At 38.2% G+C, this 25,356-nt stretch overlaps 1 protein-coding gene across 2 annotated transcripts in view; it reads right to left on the reverse strand.

The window, feature by feature from the left end:
* Positions 1-2,279: 2,279 nt before the first annotated feature.
* Positions 2,280-25,356, reverse strand: part of LOC109037368 (uncharacterized) — a 212,774-nt gene continuing 189,697 nt past the window's right edge. The window contains exons 3-7 of one of the 2 annotated variants that reach the window (XM_019051981.2): positions 21,780-21,894; positions 20,204-20,376; positions 12,675-12,743; positions 4,678-4,762; positions 2,280-3,461 (exon numbers count right to left, since the gene is read on the reverse strand). In XM_019051981.2, the coding sequence (XP_018907526.2) occupies positions 4,683-4,762; positions 12,675-12,743; positions 20,204-20,376; positions 21,780-21,894 (437 nt within the window). In that variant the 3' untranslated portion in view covers positions 2,280-3,461; positions 4,678-4,682. The remainder of the gene's footprint in view (positions 3,462-4,677; positions 4,763-12,674; positions 12,744-20,203; positions 20,377-21,779; positions 21,895-25,356) is intronic. The other variant, XM_019051990.2, reaches the window with a different exon arrangement.

Genomic DNA, 25,356 nt, shown 5'->3' on the forward strand with positions numbered 1-25,356 from the left:
AATTTACCAAGAGTTAAATCGTCTCATGTCAAAAATTCAAAGCCGATAAAAATATTTTAAACATGAAAATAGCAGTTAAACTTTGTCCTTAACATCGAATCTCACGGAGGAGTGAAACATTAAACATCCTTAACTCGGTTCGATCTTGACGTGACTTGGTTCTATTTGCTGGGACTCAGTTTGGTATTGCTTTGTTGAAACGCAAAACGCCTTCAATCTCGTCAGAATAGGCAACTCTGCTATCCATCGAGCACGAATAGTTGTATCTAGTCTATGGCCAGATTTTACCATGCACGCCGTCGCCATGATGCCTGCTGTTGAATTCGATCTGGTATTGCTCTGCGAAACAAAACGCCTTCAATTTCGTTGGTAGGCAACACGGACGTCCGCAGAGCACGAATAGATGTATCCGGACTATGGCTCGATTTGACTTCGCATGCCACGATGCCTGCTGTTGAACTCAATCTGGTATTGCTCTGCGGAACGAAACGCCTTCAAATTTGTTAGGTAGGCAACACGGACATCCATAGAGCACGAATAGTTGTATCCAAACTATGGCCCATTTTGACACATCACGCTAGTGACACGTCACGCCTTCTGTGAAACTCAGCCGGAACTTAAAACGCCTTCAATTTCGTTAGGCAGGCAACACGGACATCCGTAGAGCACGAATAGTCGCATCTAGTTTTTGACCAAACTTTACGAATCCTCATAACTTCGAACATTAAAAACATTCGGAACTTCGAACATTCAAAACTGAAAACATTATTTCTCGGTCTAAATTTGATGGCACTCGGTGTGTTTCTGTTAAACTCAATCCAGTTCATCTACGGGATCGCTTTCAGTATAGGATTTCACATTTGGAGGAATGACTCTCAAAGAAAATTTTTTATGTCTTCCTTCTAAATGCGATACAAAACAGAAAATTAAGTTTCATCATAATCATTGAACTTTAGCAAACTAAGCTGCTAATTTGATAATGATGTATCATCCTAAGGTGCCTCTATTAGATTTCATTGATTTTTTACATGTTTCACCTCTGATTTCTCCTAACATCATGATATGATTTTATTAGTATGCGGATGACTTATCATCTAATTCATTTTAATACATCTGGCTTTAGACTTCTTTAACAAAACAAATATACAGCAGTACAATACACATACATACATCCTTGAACAAAACATATCCTGTGCGAGGACTAATCTCCAAAATCGAACGTCCAAATTGCAACATTTTGGATTGTTTTGACAGTTTATTTGGCATTGGAACAAGTCGACACTGGAACTTGACATTTTCACTCATCTATGTCATTTCTCGTGGTCATCCAGTCAAAATTCCAGACATAACGTTGGTTTATTTTGCATCCAAATATTTAAATATATTAAATCCAATTAAATTGCATATTTTAAAAGTATGAAACTGTGCAATTGAGTTGCGTGGTTTTGAAGATAAGCCATCAACTTATCGTTGCAAGCTGACGTAACAAATTACTGTTTCCAACTCTTGAAGTGACAATATTTTTCCTTTTAAGCGTAACAAGAATGTAGTAGCTTCAGGATTTTACTTTGTATAGCCTTCAACGGTAAAGGAAACTTTTCGCGTGGCAATCTGATTGTCATGTCTAATGTTGTTGTTTCCCAGGTTACTCCATTCCAAGGTTGCAAAACTGCCTAAAAAAACGCATTTTTAAGAGAATGTAACCATTCAATATCCGTCAAAAATGTGGATTATTTTTGCGTGTGATCTGAAAAAAAAATTGATTCCATTCTCACTTGCAGATGCTCAATTAATAGTTTCCTGTTAAGAATATAAGTAACACATGGACATTTTTCAACCTTGGGATGTAGGTACATTTCTTCGGCCGGGAAAAGACAAAGTAAACCAAGTTCAATCAATGTGAGTCAAAGGCAATTTTTAAAACATGAGAGATTACCCAGAACAAACTGAGAAGTGCTACAGGTATATGGAAGCCAATCAAATACACAAGTAAGTACAAAATTTACACTGTACAGCTTTAAAAGCTTCATACTATTCCAACAATAGTGAAATATATTTATTTACATCAAGTAACTTTGGTATAATAGCCATACTACCTTCTCAGGCTGAATTGGGGACCAGTGATGAGTCTCGCAAGTTGACGAACACTGGGCTTTTGTCCATTTAAATGTATGTAAAACTATCGATATACATATCGATCCTGCTTCAGTTGAAATCGATAATTTATTTAAATGTTAAAAAAATTTAAATTTTGTTTTAAAAATTACAATTTTAAAACTTTGATTTGTGAAAACACTCACTTGCATAAAATGTTTTGACGGAGCGGACGCGTTTCGGAGGCTCCTCTCCTCCATCATCGGCGCGACTCTCGTACGCGAGTTACGTACTCTTGTGTAGTGCTTTAAACTCCTTAACCGTTTCCATCGATAATTTATGATAGGTTTAAATTGGAATCGATAATGTATATTTTATTTCAATTTAAATGAATGAACACGCATATCGACAACTTGCGATACTCACCGCCAGGGAGAACTTTCATTTAAACAAATACCTACCTCTACACGAGATAAAATAACAAAAAATAATATTTACTAGGGTCAACTTTATAAATCCTACCTTAAATCTAAATAAATAAAAATAAATATTCAAAATTTTTACAAAAAATAGTTTAAAACATATTAATGATAGGTAAACAATAGTGTGTTTTTATTTAAGACGCAGGATGTTTTATCAAATATGAGCTTAAATATTTTTTCTCCGCGCTTATTTTGAAAGATAAAAACGAGGAAAAATATAAACGAAAATTATTTAAATTGAAAGCGCACTTCAATACAGATAAAAGGGGGAGGAAGGATTAAAATTTTAAAAAGCTCCAGCATTTTTACCATTGTGAGTCCATTACATATTAGAAACACCGAGCGCATTTTTTGGAAAACATATTATGTCGTAAAGGTATGATGTTCGATAATCTCTACATTTCCGTGTTATGATTAAATTAAGAGAGTCAAGTTTAAAGTAGCATGCTGTAGAGCAATTAAGCTTGTTTTATTCCTCTCTTTACGTGTTGTAAAAAAGGGCCACATTGGCTATTCTCGAACAAAAATTTGGGTAATACTCAACAATTATACTTGGATGTTCTCTTTTAGAATTTCCATGTCTCAACTCACAACAGAACCTATGTTTCATCACATGAAGTTTTAAATGATCGCAGGATGCTGGGCATCTTTCGCCCTCCAGCATTCTATAACTTAATGGAAATCGATTTCCAGTAATCCCGACATGGATGCTTTTGCAATGGCATTGAAAAAGCCGGCTACATAAAAACATATTTCAAACCGGAAATTTGGTGGGACCTATGGTAACCCTGAAAAGAAAATACCAGTGTCAGTCAAACACCCATAAAGTTATGTCGATTCCGAGTTAGTGGACGAATATCACTGTTAGGTCAAAGTAAAACAAATCTGAAACAAAAATCGAATTCGTTATTCAATAAATTGAAATTTAGACAAAACAAGATGAACTGATGGGAATGATTTCCTAGTCGAAGCTCATACAAATTAATTTCGACTGAAATCATACGGAGATTATTGAATCTAAAAGCGAAAATAAAGTGATTTAAATGGTGCTGTAAAAGTGGAACGACTCTATTGTTTCCTGCTGAATGAGAAAGAAGGGGGGAAAGGTCTAATTTGGTTCCAGTCGTCGCAGTATAGCAATAAAATGTTTAAAACATCTCCAATTATAAAAACTAAATTGATTAGGTAGATTACCAGAATGTTTTCGATCACAGATTGGTATCGAACAATAATCTTTCAAGCCTTGTTGCTGAATTGTGACTCTACAAAATCAGACTCAGTTTAAAACGCCTTCATTTTATTGTGATGCAACAAATATTGCATCTCTGTTGCTTGTCGAGCAAGTTGTCCTTTACTTTGTCATAGGCATTGATTCGTCCTATTCACGGGCCACAAAAAAATCTGATAAGACTGAGATAATTTGCCCCGTCAGAGTTGTAAATAATTTAGTTCATTACAGCTACAATATAGTAATTGCCTCAAAATCTATGAAAACCCCAGCTTACGTTATAACACATTTGTAACCGTAGTGCTTTCAGAAGAGTAATTTTCGTGAAATTGGGTCGAAAAATATTTTGGATTTTAAAATTTTAAAGAAAAACCATCTAGAATCCAAAAGGAAATAAGTTGTGAGGATTTTGATTAATTTTTTGGCCAATATAGGTTGTAATGTAAGGTCATTTTATAATTTAACAGTTTTTTTGTCCATAACATGGCAGATTAGAATTGAAGGGCTTGGAGAACAAGGCGCGAAAAATTGATTTATTAATGATTTCAATGAATGTGCAACAATCGATTCTTGGTTTCGCAGCCGACCTTACCTAAGATCGATATTTTCAATTTATTTAAATGGACGCAAACAGTGTTGGCAATTTGCAAAATCGCCACTGCACCAGGGAAAATAAGGCAACGTTTGACGTATTTTGGCTGTAAAATCCTCCTGTAAAATCCTGTGTAAAATCCTGTATGTTAAAAAAGAAACTATAAATTTGAGACACGACTTCCCCAAGGTTTCTCTGATTTACAATTAATTTGATATTTTGAAAGTCTATATACGTATTTCATATTACTTCTTCGAGTTAAAAATCGATTAGTGACTTACATTCATTAATGTAGCTGAACGAAAACAAAAATCAAAAGAGTTATCCAGACTAGATGTACCGATTCCATATTGGAGCTCCTATTATCTGAAATCAAACAAAGATAAAAATTTCAGTCAATACAACATTAAACCTGTAACTAACAGAAAGCTGAAAATTCATGTAGAATAGAAAACATTATGCAAAATAAATCTGGATGTCTGAAATTGGATGTTAGAAAGACAATCTTGAGTGTAAGGCATAGTGGTCGAAAGAGAACTAGGTAGACACTTAAACTTCGAGAGGAAATTTTACCCTGACATCACTCTGATGAAACCATTTAAAATTGTCCTTGAGTTTATGTGCTTAAGTGCTTTATTTCAGGAGAGAGTAGTTCTTCCAGCTACAATATATTTGCAAATCCGTTGGTCAATGGGTTGGGAAGAAAAAATCAATTACTATCATCAAAACTTTCAACGATTTCAGGAGCAATTACCCAGATACTTCGTCGGCGAACTGTACGTTTTAAGATGATATTTAACTCGAATAAGTCTAGCGTGGCAATAATCGAGCATTTTGCGAATTATAATGAGTGACTTCACCTGAGTGTTGCGATTAATAATTACTTATGTCACATCACGTATGTTTCCGTGGCTACCCATGTCAGAAGTCCTTCCACACACGATCACACCAAACGTAATAACTCCTTCAATCCTGGGAACTCACAACATGCAGTGGTGTCTCGGAAATGGTATCATGCTGAATTGAAGGCACTCCTAATTGTAGGGATTTCACAGTCACAGCGCAGGACTTACCACGATCATTATTCCTTACCCTTTCAAACACCACTAATATTCCATAGCTCCTTGGCTATTTTTTTTTTTTTTTTTTTTTTTTTTTTTTTTTTTTTTTTAAGCCATCGCAAACCATATTTGTCCATGAAGACATTTGGGAAAACCTTTACCATTTTCAGATGATACTGTCACGGATTTTTATAAACGTCACCAAAATTCAGAAGAACCTATTATTTTTTAGAAATATGGAGAAAAGTTGTTCCTTCAAAAGGGAAGACGTTCGGAAAAAAACTTCAACGAAAGAAAAATAGTTGATTTTAAACCATGTAACACGCTCCTGAAGTTGGCACTGAGAGAAGCACTCTCGCTAAACTCGAGCTAATCTAAAAGGAAGCACACAAAGTAACCCAATTCCTCGGTTACCTCTAGGGTTTTTCGGTACTCCCATTATTTTTTGTGCTAAATTCATCGCATTCTGTATCAAAATCGACACAAAATTTGAAGTGGTTCGAGTTTTATTCCATATATCGTGGCGTTTCGGACGACAGAACGTAACTGCATGTCACACTTACCAAATTTCATTTCACTTCATTTTCACATTACGTATGTTTATTTTTTCATACTTTACTTTCACTCGGAAAGTATCCGATATTTTTTATTGAAAATCTCACAGATTTTTTCATGGGTTGTCATGAAGAGGAAGAGGCAGCGAAATATTGGACAGAAACTGCACAGTCATTGTTCTATGAAATAGACGTACTTAAATCAAAAGGAACTACATCCGTTCTGACATGAGCCACGGCTCTCTTTACGATTGATGTAGTTCCTTTCGAATTCATGCGTTCAAATAAAGAATTTTGTTACTAGATTTTGCAACCCTGGAATAGAAATACGTCCTTTCGTCTGGGATATGACGATATTGCCTGAAAATAACTCGAGAATATATAATGTTTTCTTTGGTGAGACGGTTTAACTACGCGCCACGGGTCCTATAGGACACCCCGTATTCAATGAAAGCTCCAGCCGATTAAAGTAAGAATTTACCGGAGTATATCAATATATTCTAGGAGTGTTACGACATACTTTATTTGTCACGACAAGCTCCTACTTCTCTCAATGCCGGAATCCCGTTGACTTAGACTCCCTTCCGGAAAGCCGTCATAATTATAAGGTATGCAGTGGCTAGGCGTGAATGATCGATTATCCATATTTCTTCATTTGAAGCTATGGTAAAGAATCGATTATTAAGGTGTTCGTCGCAAACACCCTGTTTATCGATCCTTTTTCATAGATTTAAATGGCAGATCAATCGATATATCGCGAAGCACGCCGGGGCGCCACGCGGACTAAACAAACCCGTCGCAAGTTGTGTAAGTCTCGACGAAGTGCCCCAACTTTCACCCCATTCCGAGCCGAGTTTATTAAAGAATCGCTGGAAGGCGGGGGTGGAAAACCGCCATTGTTGTCGGATAGTCCTAAAAGCCAGCATTTTCCCCCATTTAACCGCATGTAAAATATTCACAGTGTAGCGTGCGACCTGGCAACGTTGGAAACCGCGGATTAAGAGCGGAAAAAAGCGGAATCTTGGCGGAGTTGGGAATTGATGTGACAGTTAGAGACGGCGGCGAGATCACGAGCAGTTGTTATGACAATAAGTCGCTCTCCTGTCGTAAAGGCGTATCTCCATTTTGACGTGGGACGTGAAACGTATTGGGTTAGAAGGATGAAAGGGTTGTTCTGAAATTGCAGATACGCTGTTATGTTAAGGAAGCGGGAATAATCCGAGAGAAAATGAGGCGCGAGTCGAGATCCTGTCGGATCCTCTTTGAGGGGTCCGTTTGCAGGAACTTCCCTTTGTCGAATCGGTCCGCAGTTTTGTAACATTTGTGGTTCTCTGGTGGATGCTTCTAGGAACAAATTTATTAAAATGTAGCGTTCTTTATACTAAAAACTCATAGAAAACGAAAAAAGTAAAGTTGGAAAATGGAATGCAGCTTTTAACAAATGGACGTATTTAAGCTAAAAGGAACCTATTATGTACCGTATTATGCTTATAAGCATAGAGTTTGCGTGTAACATAGTACCTTTTAGCATAAATACGTCCAAATAAAAGTCGCTTTACCGCCCCCATTGCAATACACGAAGGATACATATTGATATTTCCTGCTTTTCCGATAACAGGTGTAAAGTTGCGTTTACAATAAAAAAATCTAGAGTCCCTATTAAACTAAATCGAGACAATTTTTCAAAATTTCAATTTTTCTCGTCGCATCCTTTAAAGCTTCCAGGACTTTATGTCCACCTACCTTTCGTCCATTAAATAAATGGCCACCGCTATTTATGTCCACTAAACGTTAAATCCAGTCTTTATTAAGTCCACATGATTTAATGTCCAACCATGAATATGTCCAGAATTGTCCAAATTGTGGACATATATGTTGTTATGTCCACATTTTTTTCTTCTCATTTAAATGACAGAAACCACCTCAGAAGTAAATGCATACTACTACTACCTTCATTCTTAAAAAACATTTCATTCATGAATCAAGTCATGAAAGAGAACAGACTCTAAGAGCAGATAAAAACATATGTTCATGTGTACACTGTACGGATATGATAAGATGAAAACCAAAGCGGGAACCTATGAAACACTCCAATGCCAAATTAAACATTTTTCAGTAACAGATGCAGTCAAAATTGAAAGTCCTCTTTAACTAGTTATTTCGTGCGCCTTCAATCTTGTAGGATACTGTGCAACGCCTCTGACGCGAAATAGTTGCTTAAAGCGTTGCGGCGCGGCAGGCAATCAGCGCAGAACGCGCACTGGCGCCTACAAACCTAACGGGATACTTCACGCGTTGCGCAATGCGTCAAGTATCCCGTTAGGTTTGTAGGCGCCAGTGCGCGTTCTGCGCTGCTAACACGCCGCTCCGCTCGTGTTAGGCTCTAATATTTAAACTCGCGGAGTCAGCGTTTTTCAACTCATGATTTTGAAATGTTTGCACTCTCTGCATTGATTATTCTCTTTTAAACTGATGAAAAAGAAATATGTACTACTGGAAAATATAATGTGTTTTTTGTAAATATAATAGTGGTTCCGTGTCAAATTTAATGATTTCCAAAGCATTCAATGTTTATTCTTTTATGTTTTGGGCTTTTACTGTGCTACAGCGTGGTGTAAGCGCAACCAAACGCTCAAAATTGGACGTATTTGACTCAAGGAGGTCGATGTTCAAATAAGTTAAAAACAAAAAATTGCGTGTTTCTTAGTTTTTTTCCTCTTTTATTAATTTTTGTATAGTTTCTTTCATCGCAACTACGGCTCATTGAGATTCATATCGATGCCATTGCTTGGAAAAGATTTTACAAATATTTACCACGTTTTAAAAATGTAAATGTTTTTAAAATGAAGTAATCAATTTCATTAAAAAAAAGAATGTACATTTAAGGCATATTTTATATCGGAAATTTCAAGGATAGAAATGAAACCAAGTATTTACCAAAGACAATTTGAAAAGATGAATCAAAAGAAGAAATTAACATTTCATTTAAAATATGAGTTACGATAACAACACCTCATTCTCTCTTAATTTTCTCATTTCGATATTGTCAATATAATTTTACACACGGACTAAAATATGACGCTTGAATTTGATTTTAGTGGACTTTACATTTGTGGACTTAACTTAGTGGACGTTTAAGTAATGGACTGAACAATAGTGTGGGCTTTAGAACTGTGGACGTAAAAATTGTGGACGAAAAGTCTGTGGACGTAAAAAAAGTGGACATAAAATCCGTGTACCTCTTTAAAACGTCATTACGTCAAAGTTTCATTCGATATTTTTAAGCATTTTAGTGGCAGAATGTGTGTGCTCTAGAAAACAAAGTTTCTTCAATCTAAAGTTCAGACTTTTTAAAATAAAATTCAAGGAAAAATATTATTGATCTATTCGAATTTTTGCTTGAATCAAAAGGAAATCTGCTTAAAGTAAAAGGCTTGGCCCTCGATTCAAGCTAAATCCGACTGGAGCAAGAGCATTGTATCTTATCAAATTTTTTAAGCGTCTGGACTCTGGATCCAATACATTTTGTTTCCCTATTTTATACGTGCGATTATTAATCCAAATGAAAATGCTAACTAGATAACACTACCACACGTAGTCTAATTACAAGAGTGCTCAACTATATTATGTTTATATTTAAAGAAGAGAAAGAGTAACAAAAAACAGATCAGGTACACACAACTGGAAAAAAAAAAAAAAAAAAAAAAAAAAACTCGTCGCGGTTTAAAAAAAAATCTTAATGAAAGACGATTCTCTTATAAAGAAAAACCAATGCTCTACCGTGACGATGCTTCAGAGAATACATTCATCGAAAATGCTTGCAATCAAAACGCCTGCAATACATGCACACCACACGCAGCTCACGCGTATTGCATCCACTCCAATTGAAGGCGCTTCGTCGGCCGTCAATCCAATACGAGCACACGTACTTGCATTCACCATTCTATGCCGGATCCCGGTGGATTTTCGCCGTGACGTGGCCGTGGCGTCGGAAGGGCTCACCTGTCACGTGGCTCACAATGCGAGATGCACAGGTAATTAGCCCGGGTAAGCCGATCCGGAATGAAGCGGGGGAGCGAGGCGACGCAGTTGAGATTTCAGGGGGCGGAGCTCCAACTTCGTGTGAGCACTTAATTCGCACCAGATTGCACTGATAGGGGTGCGGGAGGGAGGGAGGGCGGGGGCGGGGGAATCGCCTCGCGCCCGTGTTGTCACCGGCGACTCGAAAAGGGAGGAGGAAGTCACACAGTGTTGCGAAACTGGGTGATTCGTCAGGGATAAGACGTGCAGGGATAAAGTTGGTTTTGAGAAAGATGTATTTGAAATTTTACTGCTCCCAAGACGCTCAAAGTACCTGTCAAATTTTTGAATGCGAACTGGTCAAAGAAAGCGTTAACCACTTAGGACTGGATTTTCAATTAAGCTACATAGGCTAGAGCGCAACCCTCTGATAGGCGCAAAATGTTTGAGATTTCGTTCCAAAATGTCAGTACCTGTGTAATAAAAATACATTCCTCGTATCTTCTGTCACTTTCAAGTCTAAATCCAGTTTTCTCAGGCGTTTATATTTTTTTGCAAGGGGTACCATCAAAATTTTTAAAGACATGCTTTTCTAAAGGTGGATTTTAAACATTCTCCGCGTCATCCTACACACCTATCAGCCTCCTTTCCGGGGAGGGGGGGGCTGGGATATCCACTCACCTCCTGCCCCCATTTACAGCATTTACATTACGGGTGCCATGGGTTCCAACCACAGTTCAGCCTAGAGCGTTAAAAGTGTAGATTCAGCCCTGGATACGTTACAGAATACTTGAACACCATCACTGCCGTGCTAAGAGAACACGTCGTATGAACATTCAAGAGTTGGCAAATTTACTCCGAAAAAAATATTATTTTTGAGGAATATTATGAATATTTTTCCTTGAAATTTTCAGGGACTTTATACGTAAAGTCGCTTAAAAAATTATATGAAAATTTGGGAAGAAAACATTCTTATAGTCACTGCGAAATTTAAGTTTTATCAAAGGAAAGTTGGCAACGCCAGAAGGTTCATACGACGTTCTTCCTTAACACGGCAGAGCAGGTATATCAATTTTCCGGAGCGGCAACGCAGGGTAAAAGTTTATAAAGTAATTTATACGCGTTTAAACCTCAAGTCCGGAAACTATTTTCAGTATAACATTTTATCGAGCCCGGAAATTGTAAGACCCTTCAACAGCTGGTGCTCAATGCTCATTGCGCCCAACCTGTGAGGTCGCGCCAACGGAAGGCCCTCTCTCTCGCACCCCTATCGGCTCTCTGTCCGTTCTCCTCCTTTCCTTTTCTATCTTGTGCAGCGCGCGTTCCTGTAGGGACGATGCTAGGAGATAACCTTGAAAATATAAAACCCAAGTGACCTACATTGACCATTGATTCGGACCTTATTTTTAGAGTTACTTGAAAGAGGTAGTATCGCCATAAGGATACGGCTTTTGATTGGCTCCTCCATCTGCAGCTTTATAGAGCTTTTAGGACCAATAAATGGCGGACACTGTAAGTAAATGTGAGTACAAAAAAACTTAAGATGTGCGATAGATATATTTGCGTATCTCATCGGGAACTTTACTCATATGCATTACTCTTGCTCAGATGCATAAATTAAGGATCGGTAACGTTGTGGTACATTTGAAACCAATCAATACATACTTCAGAAAATTGACAATGACACGATAAAAATCTATAATAGGTTATCTTATCGACCCAATATGCGACCCTGAAATAAAAGAGAAAGAAAAAGAGCACCCTCAATCAGTATCACATGCAACGATCACTAAATGAATTGCAATTAAACGCCTTGATGCAACTATTCGGGCTCAACGGATGTCCGTGTTGCATATGTTCAAAACTGAAGGCGTTCTGGCTTTTCAGGCATTCACCGCTTCACCCATGCCGCGGCAGCGGGCTACATCGAGAGGATTTGCGCTGCCGAACAGCCATCACACAAATATTCATTAAACTTTTAAGCTTGTTTATTTTTTGGACAGAGACTAGTTAATATCACGTAATTAAAAAATATTGTTACATTGCAATCAAATTTCCAAGATAGATAAAGTTGATCCTGATTCCTTTTCTCAAGTTTCAAGGGCTCCCATTTGCGCAACGGACTCCTACTTTCATCACGTCAAAAGCGCAAATCTTCATTCGCTTTTTTGGGGTACTTACGCTTGTAGACCTTTGCGCATTTGGAATTTTACAAGAACTGTACAGCTCCATGCCCATGGCTGTCCGGGCTCACATGTCTATTACGTCACACTGAACTTTATTCCTCTCTTAAAAATGAACACTAAAATGTGAATCCCAACTCCTTTAAACACCAAGCTATCATGCAAACATAGCAGGCAGCAAATCAAAATCAAGGCAAAGCGAAACAACAAAACGCGAAATGCAAGGAAAACAGCGCAAAACCAGCGGCGAGGCGTGAATGATCGATAATCGATACGTCCCAATTGGAAGCCATGGTAAAGAATCGATTATTAAGGTGTTCGCTGCGAACATCCTGTTCATCGATCCTTTTCCATAGGTTTAAATGGCAGATCAATCGATACATCGCAGAGCACGCCACGCCACCGCGCAAAACATCCCGTCGGCAAGCTGAGCAGATAAAGCGAAATTTGAAAATCTTACCAAGGTACGTTCTATGCTTGGCATTGCTCGTTAAAGTCACAAGCGGGTCTGGTGTTGAGGATAGAGGCCCTGCACCACAAAGAGAAGAACAAAAATACAAACAAACTCAACACAACGGCACAAAAAGCAGCTTTTGAGTTATGTCAAACGAACACACAAGTAAAGAGGGGGTCCCTGGAGACCCGCAGATCGGAAAGCGAAGTTCAAGGGACGAAATTAAAGCTTCGGTCACGGCGGGTGAAAATAAATCTTGCATGACGGACAAACAAACAGTAGCGTGTTTCGTCGACTTTCGATATTACCCCATTTGTAACTATGGTAAAGAATCGATTATGTTGGCACACCCTGATAATCGATCTTTTTTCACAAGTTTAAATGGAGGATCAATTGATGGATCGCATAAGGCACAACACACCACTGCAAACAAATTAAAGGCGCCCGCGTAAAAGCGAACATAGCGGGTGGACTTAAACCGCCAATTACAGGCTGCCTCGATTGTTTGAGTCCTCATACCTTTATTATTCGAACAATCATCAGGAGTGACATGTGCGCTACACTGCACGCTAGGGAAAAACGACGTATAATCACCTCTGCCTAATTTCGACCCATAAATCATGAATTTTCTGGATGGTTTTTATAATCAATTTTTGTATCAGAAATATCGTAGATACTGAAACAATTATATCGATGGCTAAAGTGTGACATCGTGTATCTACACTGCGGTGTTTTAAAATTTCCGCTCTTAGTTTATTTTTTTGAAGAGGAGCAAGTCAATTTTATAGCATGTAATTTATGCAGAATATTCGAGTGACAGAAAACAAAAATAAAGGAGGTTTTAAAAAAATTACGTTGACTACAGTTTTCCGGGGAAAAAATAAAGCATGACTGGAAGTTTACAATGTTGCAAATGAAGATACGTGGTATCGCACTTCAGCCGTCGATATACCGCATGTATCTACAAATGTACAAACTTTGTATTTACATTTTCGCTTTTTTTAAACAAACTTGTATAGAAAAAATATCGGAGGTACAACGAGAGCTACAATTGTAATAGTTTGTGATATTCAAATCTATAAGTTGGAGCACAACTCCAATAAGTTTACTGTGCAAAACCAATAAGTTTGTGTGCAACACCAAATTTGGTTAGCTGAGTCGAAATCCGCTAACCTTTTTGTCCAGTATACGTTCAATCCTAGAGTGCCTGTGTACGGGAGAGTATGGCCATCTCAATCCTTTTACTACAGAAAAAGTGTGCCGCTCTCTGATTGGTCGGCTATCATGGAGCCTTAAAGTTGCCCCAACGCAAACAAACAAGATGTTGACAAAGTTCTACAAAGTTCTAGACGTGATTTTGGATGTGGTGGACATTTTTTAATATCCAACTTCTAACTTGAGTTCGGATCGAACTTAGATGAATATGTATGCCAAAAATTAATCTTTGAGTATGATTATCACTCATTTCTCAGCCAATAATACGTGTCCCTCTAGGTCGGGTTTGTTTACATTGGTCCTAACTTTAGAACTCCATGTAACTCCATAGAACTGATGAACCAATCAGAGAGCGGCACAGAGATGGCGATACTCTCCCTTATACATGTATTCTATTCAATCCCACCTATCTCATCCCTTCTATGCGCACAGGATTAAACGTTTTACTCTCACAATGAGCTTCCTTCCTATCATCATAATTATCATTTTTGACAGTTTAATACCACAGTAAAAACGATTACGTCACACAATTAACAGTTCAATTCGAGAAAATGTGAGGATAACTGAAGGAATGCTCAAGGAGGGTCGTTGGGTTTCCTCATCGACACGGGGCACGTATGCTATAACCCTTAAAAGGTTCATCAAAAGCGGGGGTGGAGGGCAATGAGGGCTTACTGACTGGGATTAAAATGAATCCATGATGAAGCGTCGTTGAGTTTTAATGACTTCACAGGATCGGGCGGGCGATGACAATAATAAAGCGAAATAACATTAAAGCGGTTTAGCGCGCGCAAAAATCAACTTCCAGCGTTAGTCTCGACCAAACTTGAGCAAAACGGATTAATAAGCGGGCAAATCTGCTCACAAGTCGCCATCTAATAAAACAAAATGATAATAAATTCAATTCCCTGTCCTTTTCAGCGAGGATTAAACAGAGCGTGATTTGATGGGGCTCCGCAGGAACTTCAACCCTACGCTCTAATTTATTCCGGGCGATAAAAATTGGACCACGTTCTGCAATAAGGAACTAATATTTCAGGCACATTCTGAAAGCAACGCATGTGCTCTTCATGTTCCTATGCAGACAATTTATTATTATTTTTCCTCTACTCTTTTACCCATTATTCTTCCTCCTCCTTTCCCACTTTTTGTAGATAGGTGCTTTTTCGGATGAACCAGAAACGGTAGTTCCTCATTGCAAAATCTTCTCCCATTTGACTGCATTTTGTAATGAAGAACCAAAATTTCCGACTCATACTTAAAAACACCTGTCTACATAGGATAACTAATGGCACATGTAATGTTTTTAAAATTAGCCAGAAATTGTGGTTTCTAGTTGCAAAATGTAGTCCAATTGTTCCAGCCTCTGCATTCTGCGTCGTCGGCTTTCTATTGGATATTATGATATTTTGGGTAGGAAGCTTGTAGCTTTAAAAGGAACATATTATCCTAAAAACACTGGAAAGAATAGTCACTTGAATGTCGAGTCCAGACTCTTAAAAACATTGACAAGAAAAAATACTCTTGATTCAACTGGATTTTTGCTTAAATTAAGAGGCTTGGCTCTCAATTCAAGCAAAAATCCGACTGAATCAAGAGTATTTTTTCTTGTCAATGTTTTTAAGAGTCTGGACTCTAGACTCAGGCGACTTTTTTCCAGTTAAAATTTTAAATAATTTTTTTAATAGACCTTGTTTCCGTGAACTAATTTCTCGCATCGAGCCCAAAATTATATCATTTAAAATCCTTGAATGGAAGAATTTTGGTGACGTCCGAATGTTTATGCTCCGTTTCTCTTACTGACGATTCTTGCAAAAAAATTGGCAGCCTCTTTTATTTAAATGTATATAAAAAAAATCGACTCTAAATGAGATTAGGCTGCCTCACCTAGCATCGATATTTATTATGAATTTAAACAGTGCTGTCAGCTTGCCACTAGTTTTTCCTTAGGATCGGGGACAATGCTCCATCGGGCAGAGTGCGTGTCGCCTCGCTTACCGTCCCCTCTGATCAAAGGAATCCTATTCTATTCTCCCGCGCCGAGACGGACCACCCTTCCAAGTCAAAACAACGCACGTTACAAGGGTATCCGCGGCACATGCGGGGTTCTTCCCGAGCACGGCGGAGGGTTGGGGTAGGACCCGGGCGCTGACCGGAAATGGCTGGCGTGTGAGTTATGACGTAGTCGCGATCCGGAGCAGTTGGGCCCCGCTTCCTTTTCCGGCCAAGATTATGCTCAAATAATGGACGCTTCCTTCTCACATCTTCATTCATCGCTCGGTGTCGCCGCCCAAGCTGCCACGGATTTACGTCCCAGTCCGAAACCATACCTCGTCGCCCCTCTGACGCAAGGGCGTATCTCGATGTCTGCGTGAACCCTGTTTTGCATATGGATCCATTATTTTTGGGGTTTAAGCGGGAATTGAGCTACGCCCTTACCTCAGAGGGCCGACGATCTGACGGGCCAACTTGCCGGATTTTCAGAAGAGTTAGTTTCAATATGACTGGCAAGTCTTCTTGTGCCAGTTTAGTATTTCCAAAACGTCTTTAAAAGCGTCTTGCGGGGTGATTATTGAAATCGATAGACAAAGCTATAGGTACAGAAGATATCGACGGTGAAAGTCGGCAATCACATAACTCGTTTGCGGTGTCTGAAAATCTCCGCCTCTACGTCATTTTTTTAAAGGAGAACAAATTGATATTATTTCTTGAAGTTTTTGCAGAATTTTCTTCGCATTGAGAAGAAAAATCATGACAGTTTTAAAGAATTGCCGTTGAGTAGTTTTCCATTTAAAAAATAAAGTATGACAGGAAGTCTGCGACGTCGCAAACCGAGTTATGTGATTGCCGACTTTCACCGTCGATATGTAGCGATCCTATTGGTGGAAGCTGGTGGTTATTGCAATAGACGAATGAGATACGTAAAGGAATAACCAACGGCAACCCAAGAGAGACCCTATGGTTCGTATTTTCTCCCGTAAGTCTATAAGAACCATCCATTTCAACCAACATGCTCGCTGCATTTTCCCCGTGTCTTCTTTATCTTTCGTTTTATCTATCAATTTCAGTTATTAGCTCGTAGATTCGAGTGTATCATACCACCATCTTGAAACTTCATCGTGTGTGTATGAATGAATTAGATCGTGCACCATAATACAACAGTGTAGAGGAGGTTGTCAATTTATAGGTGAAAATCCGGGGTATCAATAGGCTTATTCCGTGGGTATCATTTTTAATCCGGTACAAATCGGGTGAATCTGTGCTTGTCAGTGATACCTCAGCGTTGAAGAGGTGAGTCAGAAACGACTTGAAGTTCACCAAAACTATGCTCGTGCAGATCACTGTTTAAAATGAAAGGCTTCAGTGGCACAAGTGCTGGTGATGGATTAAATCCTTTGATGATCCATTGGACAAAGGATAGATTTTCATCACATTTATTGCACGTGCAATTTTTTTTTTATTTTTTACTTTTAACAGGACAAGCTTGTTAAAAGTTAAGACGAGCCACTCATCGAAAAAGACGGGCTACTCCGTTTTTCAGACGAAAAAACGTAAGGACAATGCAACGTTGCAAAATGTAACTCACATATCTTATGTCTACCGAGAATCAGTTGGGCGCGCAAAAAACTAGAACAATTTTGTGCAGAAATTATGCAGTTGTATTTTTGTAAAAAAAATAGAACTTCGAGCCAATTGTGTGATCTCGGAACGAAGCTTCGTTTCTTCGTCTGGGAAACGAAGGATTTCACCACTGAAAGAACCCCCAGCGAGTATTTTTCATGACAGGTTCAATTCTAATCACCCGAGTTCCAACTTTTAAGGCTTTACCAGTTCACACGAACGTGTAACTTAGGTTGATGAGATGGAATTATAATTCCAGAATACATTTAAGTTCAAGCTTAAAAGCTGCAAAAGTTGCATTAAAAAATCACGGAGCAATCTTTCCTAGTGGGTCCGTCTTACCCTCGACCCACGGACAATTTGTCACAGCTAATCGTCAGGCGAATGTGTCGCGTGCTAATCCACACGGAATTGGAAGGCTCACGCTAGGACGAGAGTTTCTCGCGATATGCGCCCACAGATCTTGATAAATAAAAGAGTAATTAAGGTTTCCCGGCTCCATAGCCTCTAGATTGCCGTGAAATTCTATAATTTGCTGCTTGAGTAGGTAAGAAATGAATTTCCTACGTGCTCCTCATGCAAGAAAACAACTTCAGTTAAAACAACCAAATTTGTTTCATATTTCCCACCGAAGTATTTGAGGTCATTATAAGACCGTATCAATTAAGGTGATCAAAATCTGTGGTAGGAAAGGGAAGACTTCGGAGAGTCTCAGTTTGATGACTGTAAAATTTGGTTATTTGAACCGGTATTCAGCGCCTGTAACCGAGGATTTCAGTCACCTTATGCAAAAAATTTGGGAGGCTATATAAATTGGAGTTCAGTTGCGTTTTAGACAAAGTGTTTTCTTGTTATGTGCTGCTGTAATATGTTACAGAAAACTCGAACATTTTTGCTAGTTCTGTGTAAACAGACGGGGGAAATAAATAGCCTAAACAAATCTTTTTCTGTAGTATAAAATAATTAGACTAAGGCGTAACCGACGAGTCAGAGGGTGTAACCCTAGGCTAAAAAAACCTCCGACGATTCTGGTGTATTCATCAAATTCTAAGTAAGAAAAACTTGGTTAAATCGAAAATCACCGACACATCGGATCATTGGCACGAGAGGACGCATTTGTATTTTTGCAAGCAAATCTAGAATATCATTATTGCTGAATACAGCAACAGCAAAACGACTCTTGTTAACGAAGCAACACCGCACAGTAAAAAGAGCCACTGAGAGTGGACGGACATGACATTTTTTACTAAAATTGCAAATTTTGATGTTTAGTTTGTTACAAATTAAATTTAAAGGGGTGCACATTAAAGGAAAATTTCCGAGAAAAACAATAAAACCATTTTTAGGTGTCTACGTTTTGTACCGGTGAAGATATGAGCTTTTAAAGTTTCCCAACCACGTCCAACCTCGACCACACGCTCGATTTGCCGTGCGTCGCAGCGATGAAAATTTTCGACCTTTTCTAAATGTTCCCCCGGTATTTGATGATGTGTTGACGAGTCTTTATTGCCTCTTCAAATGAATTTCACACGCGGCACCACTTACCGTGCTCGCGTATCAATGTTCTGACCTTTTCTTTGGCCTGAATTGAAAGGCTGTGACTACCCCCCATTGTTTCCGCAGATTGTACGTATCTGCCCCAGATATTAAGAGCAGGAATGAGGACTTGACATCGAGTTGTTTGGCAACCCTTTTTTAAGGATACGCAGCCTTTGATCAAATATTTGAGAGAGCTTAAAGCATTCGTGCTAAACATTGGTTATATTATGAGTAAAAAAAAGTTATCATCTGTGCTGCCTATGTATAGGGAGTTCGCTAGCGATTTTTTTTCTCGTTGTGCTTTGACAAATGAGCTTATGAAACAAAGAACTTTCAACTTAAATTTAGAGGCGATTCAAATAGACCACATTCTGGTATAAGAAACTACTATTCCTGACTCCTTTAGTCACTCCTCTGATGTAAGGGCGTGTCTCAGTTTCCGCATGAGCCCCAGAAAGTATGAATTTATACAAAAATAGGGCTCATATGGAAATGGTATATTTTGTTATTGCAAAATGTAGTCTAAATAAGCAACAGAGTTCAATTACATCATTGGAGACATCCTAACATTCAAAATCACTATTTTTCCGAAGGAATGTATTTGGATACTGCATTTGGACCGCGTTTGACATAGAATGTAACCAAACCGTACCAGCAATTGCCAAATTTTAACAAGAGAACGTTTGTGAGGATTTTTCTTAAAATGTTAATGAATTTGCTTCGTATTATGCAGATTATTCACTAAAATTTGCACAAAATTTTGCACAACTGTTTTCATGTAAAAAATAAAACTACCCTATTAAAGGCAGTAGCTGATGTGGCTTCGTTCCTATCTGCTTAACGCGGTCCGTTAGTGGTACCTTTCAGTTTGGTCTGAAGGGCTGACTGAAATTTTGAAGAAAATTCGGCGACACCATACCCAGACCTCAATAGTAAATCATCATGCTTGAAAAGTGACTTCAACTCACAAAAACCCAACTTTTATCAATCAAATGGAAAAACCCCGGACCAAGTGATTCGCTAACTTTAAACACTGCACACAATAACCACCACTTTTTGAGGACCCCTAGCTATACAATGCGCAAAGAAAAAATGAAATGGCTGTGCAGTCCTCAAGAGTCAAGAAAATGTACAAAAACTCAATTTTCTCAAATACTTACTCGGTTGATAGGTAAATGATTTTCTTTTTGAATATTTTGCTTCAGGAATTTCTAAATCACAATCGAAGTTCGTCGGAGAGTCCAACTCTTCCTCGGAAACTTCTAATCGGGCGATGATGTCGTAAACACCGTCCCGCTCAAATTTATCCACCAGATATTCACCCGAGTGCGTCCTGAAATCAGAATAGCGTAACGATGGTGAAATCAGAATGGCGTATCGATGGTAAAATTACGAAACCACATGATGTGGGACTTGGAAGGCAAGGCGCATTAGAGCAATTGTTTTAAAAAGTAAATAAATTAATTTTCTCGGCTAAAAGTAGTCTTGAAATATATTCTGTAAAAAAGTTGACTATATTTTGAAACTTTGAATACGAATTTCATTGAATAGTAAAAATAGCGCGTATGCACGTTGTCCTTCTAATCCTTCGTATCCCAGTTTGTGAAGTTTTAGACTTCTTGCTGCATTTTAATTTTTGCGAAAGAGCCTCCCAAAATAAAGGCTGACTTTCGCCCCTTTTTCGGTATTCGATTCTACCATCGAACCAACGTTTAAGTGGAAGCTTATAATAACTGAAAACTCAGGAGAAAATATCAAGATGAGTATAGGAACCGTTTTCGAGTTACGGGGGGGGGGGGGGGGGGGCAAAGGGGTCAAACTCCGGCCTTATATTTTCTCTATTTTATTGTTAAACTGATGTGTCTACGGGGTTGTTATCGTTGTTTACCACATTTTATAAACACACCGATTCCTACGTACTTTTAAACGCAAAATCGAGTTTTAGTATTGACGAGTCAATATATCGGTCGGTTTATATCGATTTTCTAAGATTCTTTACGGAAAATCAACAAATTTTGGAGATTGAATTGTTCATTATTGATTCATGGATGACTAAATGCACCTAATATGACTGTAGTCTGACTAGTAGTATGTAGTATGACTGTAGTAGTATGTAGTATGACTGTAAAGACTTCCTCCACGGAAAATATTCACAAGACGTCTGTATTTATCAACACGAACTATTAAACTTTTTCCAAATGTGAGGTTATTTTTGCGACCTTTTTTTTAAAACTGCTGGATATTCTACTCTATGCTGGATACCAGTATTTTTTTTTTATTTTTTTTTTTTTATTTTATTTTATTTTTTTTTTTTTGACAAATGTTTAAATTCCGGGATACGATATTTAACGAGACAACGAGATATAATAACGAAATATAACGATTTTAATGCTATTGAAAGGGATGAACTTTAACGTTCAATGAGCCATTAATTTGTCTTATATTGGCATGGGTTGGAAGAAATTGTAATATTTTAGAAAATGGGACAAATCCAGTAAATAACTGGATTACCCATTCACCCTATCAATTGAGCTTTATGATAGCTTCAGGATGAGCATGCGATGAATTTTAAGGATGTTCCACAAAATCTGCCGGAAAATGAAGTATTCACTATTCGTGCACCACAATTCGCCATGGTAAGATGTACCAGTGGTTTAGTCATTTTATAAATTTAAGATTCGTTTAAAAGTGAGTGCGACTTTAAAAATCATAAAATTTTGTGAAATTTGTATTTACCTATCACTAGACTGTATCGTCATGTTCGGTTCTGGGTAGACTCCCTCAGCAGAGCAAGTTAGATTCACCATGTTACCCTCTTTCGACGTCGTTAAAACAAGCTCTTTTTCAGGAACTGAAACAGAAAAAAAATCGAGATTAACGAGATATAAGTTGTTATATCTGAAAAATGATTTTTAAAAATGAACCAGATAGTACGTGAGCCTGAGCATATCGATTTTTGGAAAGCACTCTAAGAGAGGGCGTCACTGTAATCAGTGGCGTGGCGTGAATTGCGATGTATCGATTGTTATGCCATTTAAACCTATGAAAAAAGATCGATTATCAGGGTGTTCGCAGCGAACACCTTAGTAATCGATTCTGTACCATAGCTTCAAATGGCGAGATATCGATAATCGATCATTCACGCCACGCCACTGACTGTAATCTAAGCAGAGGACCCAGTCTCGTGCATGCCCCCATATTTATGTTATCGGTTGCACAAAAAGTATGCACTCTGAATTGCAAATATGAATTTTTAGCGACTTTGACTTCTAACATCGTGATTATTAAGTTTTTTTAACAACTTTTTCAGTTTTTTAAGTGTGAGTTTTTGCAAGTCTCTAAGGTTACCACAGTTTGTGATAACATGCGATGAACCACGTGTTACTTTTATAGAATACTATACATCCATGATGCCTCGGATGACGGCATTTTGCGTCTTTTCAAAAGACGATGTCACCGTTGATATTGGACGTCGAAACTTCATACTTCGAGGAACGTAATTTTTTGAAACTTTGTATGAAACAACCTTCAAAACATAATTCCAGGACATATGCGACCGACTCATGTGTTGCCAGGCTAAAGAAAAGCTCCGTATTAACCTTCAGTCATTGCCAAATTTACTTTGATAAAATACGAATTCGTTAGAAAAGTTGTAAATATTTTTCATCAAATTTTTCAGACAATTATGTTAGCAATTTAATCTAAACTATCTGTCAATTTCAAGGAAAAATATGGTTTCCTCCAAAATACATATTTCAGCACGAGAAATTTGGCAACATTTGAAAGTGCATACGACCTTTTCCCTCGGCGCGGCAGTACATAGAAAGAAGCACGAAGACCGAGAAAAATCATGCGTGTACATGATGAGCTCTATTATTTCCCTGTTGTGGGAAAACGTGGAAACTTGCAGCTATCGTGACAAGAAAGAACGTCATATGAATCTTCAGATGTTGCCACATCTCTTTTAATAAAGCACAAATTTTCTCGTTCCAATTTTTCCGACGGTTTTATTCGTAATTCAATATAAAATGTTTGAAAATTTCAAGGAAAAATAATAGCAACCTTCCTCAAAAATGAAGATTTTATCAAGGAAAATTTGGCAAAGTCTAAATGTTCATACGACGTTCTTCCTTAGCACATCCGACAATTAGTTGAGCCCATTTCGCATAACTCCTGATTGAGTGCGTTCTCGCACGATGCACGTCCCTCCTGATTAAAAAGCGCGTAAGCTCAATGAAAACTCAATGTGAATAGGCGATTCCTACTTTGCGATGAATCGATTGATGTGTCATTTATACCTTTATAATCGATTCCTCATCATAGATTTGAATGGGACTGTATCGATTGTCGATTAATCGCACCTCGGCACTTCAGAGCACGGCGGTAAACAAAGCGCGCTCAATTACACATTACACTGCACCGCGACCGACCGGAGGAAGGGCTTAACGGTTCTTCCGTTAACCCACATCGGTGCAACGCGCCTAAGAATTATATTAATCAAAATCTGCATCGTGTACTCTGACTCCCGCCGTCTGCTGCACCGATGTTCAGTGCATTTCGTTTCAGGATCAAGCCGATTCCGCCGCAATGATAGACTCTTGACACAAAAACGCATTGCGAACAAATGGACCACTAAAGCACGACGTTGAATCTATGAGAATGTAAAAACAGCCAACTAAGAAATTTAGAAATTCCCAAATTTTGTTAAAGATGCCAGATTTCCATAAAAGCCGTTGAAGGAGGCTCATGTATGTCAACTTTGGCCTTTGAATTGTCCCAAAGTAATCTGACTGTATTTTGAAATTCAGAAATACAAAATCTAGCTCAGTTTCGAAACGACGCATGCACCATTAGTTTCCCTATAAGCATAAGTGTTTTTATGAATGGGCTATAAATTATCGTTTCTTAATTGCAAAAATATAGTCTAATTGGCCTTTGGGACCAAAAGGCTTTTTCTCAGACTAATTTCTTTACCTATTGCATACTTTTTTGTGTTTTTGATGAAACAATTTTTCCGAGCTGCCGTGTTTTCATTCTCAATGATTCAATTAAGAACCACAATTGATGTCTCCTAATCGAAATTTTACATAAAATACTACGGGCGCATTGAAAAGACTTAAAATTTGGAGATACTGATAGATTGTGGTTTTTAATGTCCCTCGGATCGACAGTTTTAGTCTAAAGGCCATTACCATCAATAGCTAGACTCAGCTTAAAGCAATACTGTGGAAACGCCTTCAAAGTTTTGTGTATGCAATGAGGACAGCCATTGAGCATGTATAGTTGCATAAGAGAGGTTTTTGTCATCTCATAGTTACTTACTTAGTTTTATCAACCTTCTTGGAGGGGTGAAAGGGAATGTTTTTGGTTAATAAGATGTAACACGTCAATTTCCTCGACCGGATTTTTTGCCCGAAAATGTTTTTGAGGGTTTTTGTAGTTTATTTAGATATACACACTGTTTCGTTCGTTCAGTTATTTGTCCTCACGGAAAAAATAGGTAGTATTTACCAAACTCTGGTTAAAAACGGCACAACCAGACAGTATGGTAACTTCCACCAAAATTATTGTCACGATAAGGGAAAATCTTGTTATTTTCACGATAATTTTGGACGTTGGACGTTTGGACGATCACATAATTAATGGACGTTTTGACGATCACGCAATTAATGGACGTTCCCTATAGATAAAAGAGACAAATAGGAGATGGAGCAATTCTAAAAGAGGAGGCGGATGGGTGGGAGGGATGTAAGTAAGAGACAACTAATGGCAACCCATGAGATGTAGTCAGTGCATCATTCACCCCCTTAGACTATAGCAACCACCGGTTTTGACCAGTTGAATTTGACTGATAGCTGACGTTGTACAGCGTGATGCGTGGTGTGATGCTCGTGCGAATTCTTATGAAATATCCTGGAATTCAAAAATTGGATCCAATCCTCAATCAAATGGACTGCGTTCAACAGAAAGCCACATCAGCTATTGCCTTTAACTGGGCAATTTAGTTTTTGACGTGAGAACGTTTGTGCGGATTCCATTGAAAATTTTAAAGAATTTTCTTTGCGCTATGGAGGAGATGCAATGAAATTTTCACAAAAATCCGTACAGTCGTTTTCAGGTGAAAAATTAAATTGCCCAATTAAATTTGGCAATAGCTGATGTGGCTTGGTTCCTTTCTGTTAAACGCGGTCCAAATCGTCCTGCAAAGTCCTAGAGAGCCACATTACTTTTTCCGTGGCATTTAATAATTGGACGCCTTGAAATCAAAAGAACTATATCCATTCCAACATGAACCCTGAGATCTATGATAATG

The sequence above is a fragment of the Bemisia tabaci genome, chromosome 5, assembly GCF_918797505.1.
Source record: "Bemisia tabaci chromosome 5, PGI_BMITA_v3".
Lineage (NCBI taxonomy): Eukaryota > Metazoa > Arthropoda > Insecta > Hemiptera > Aleyrodidae > Bemisia > Bemisia tabaci.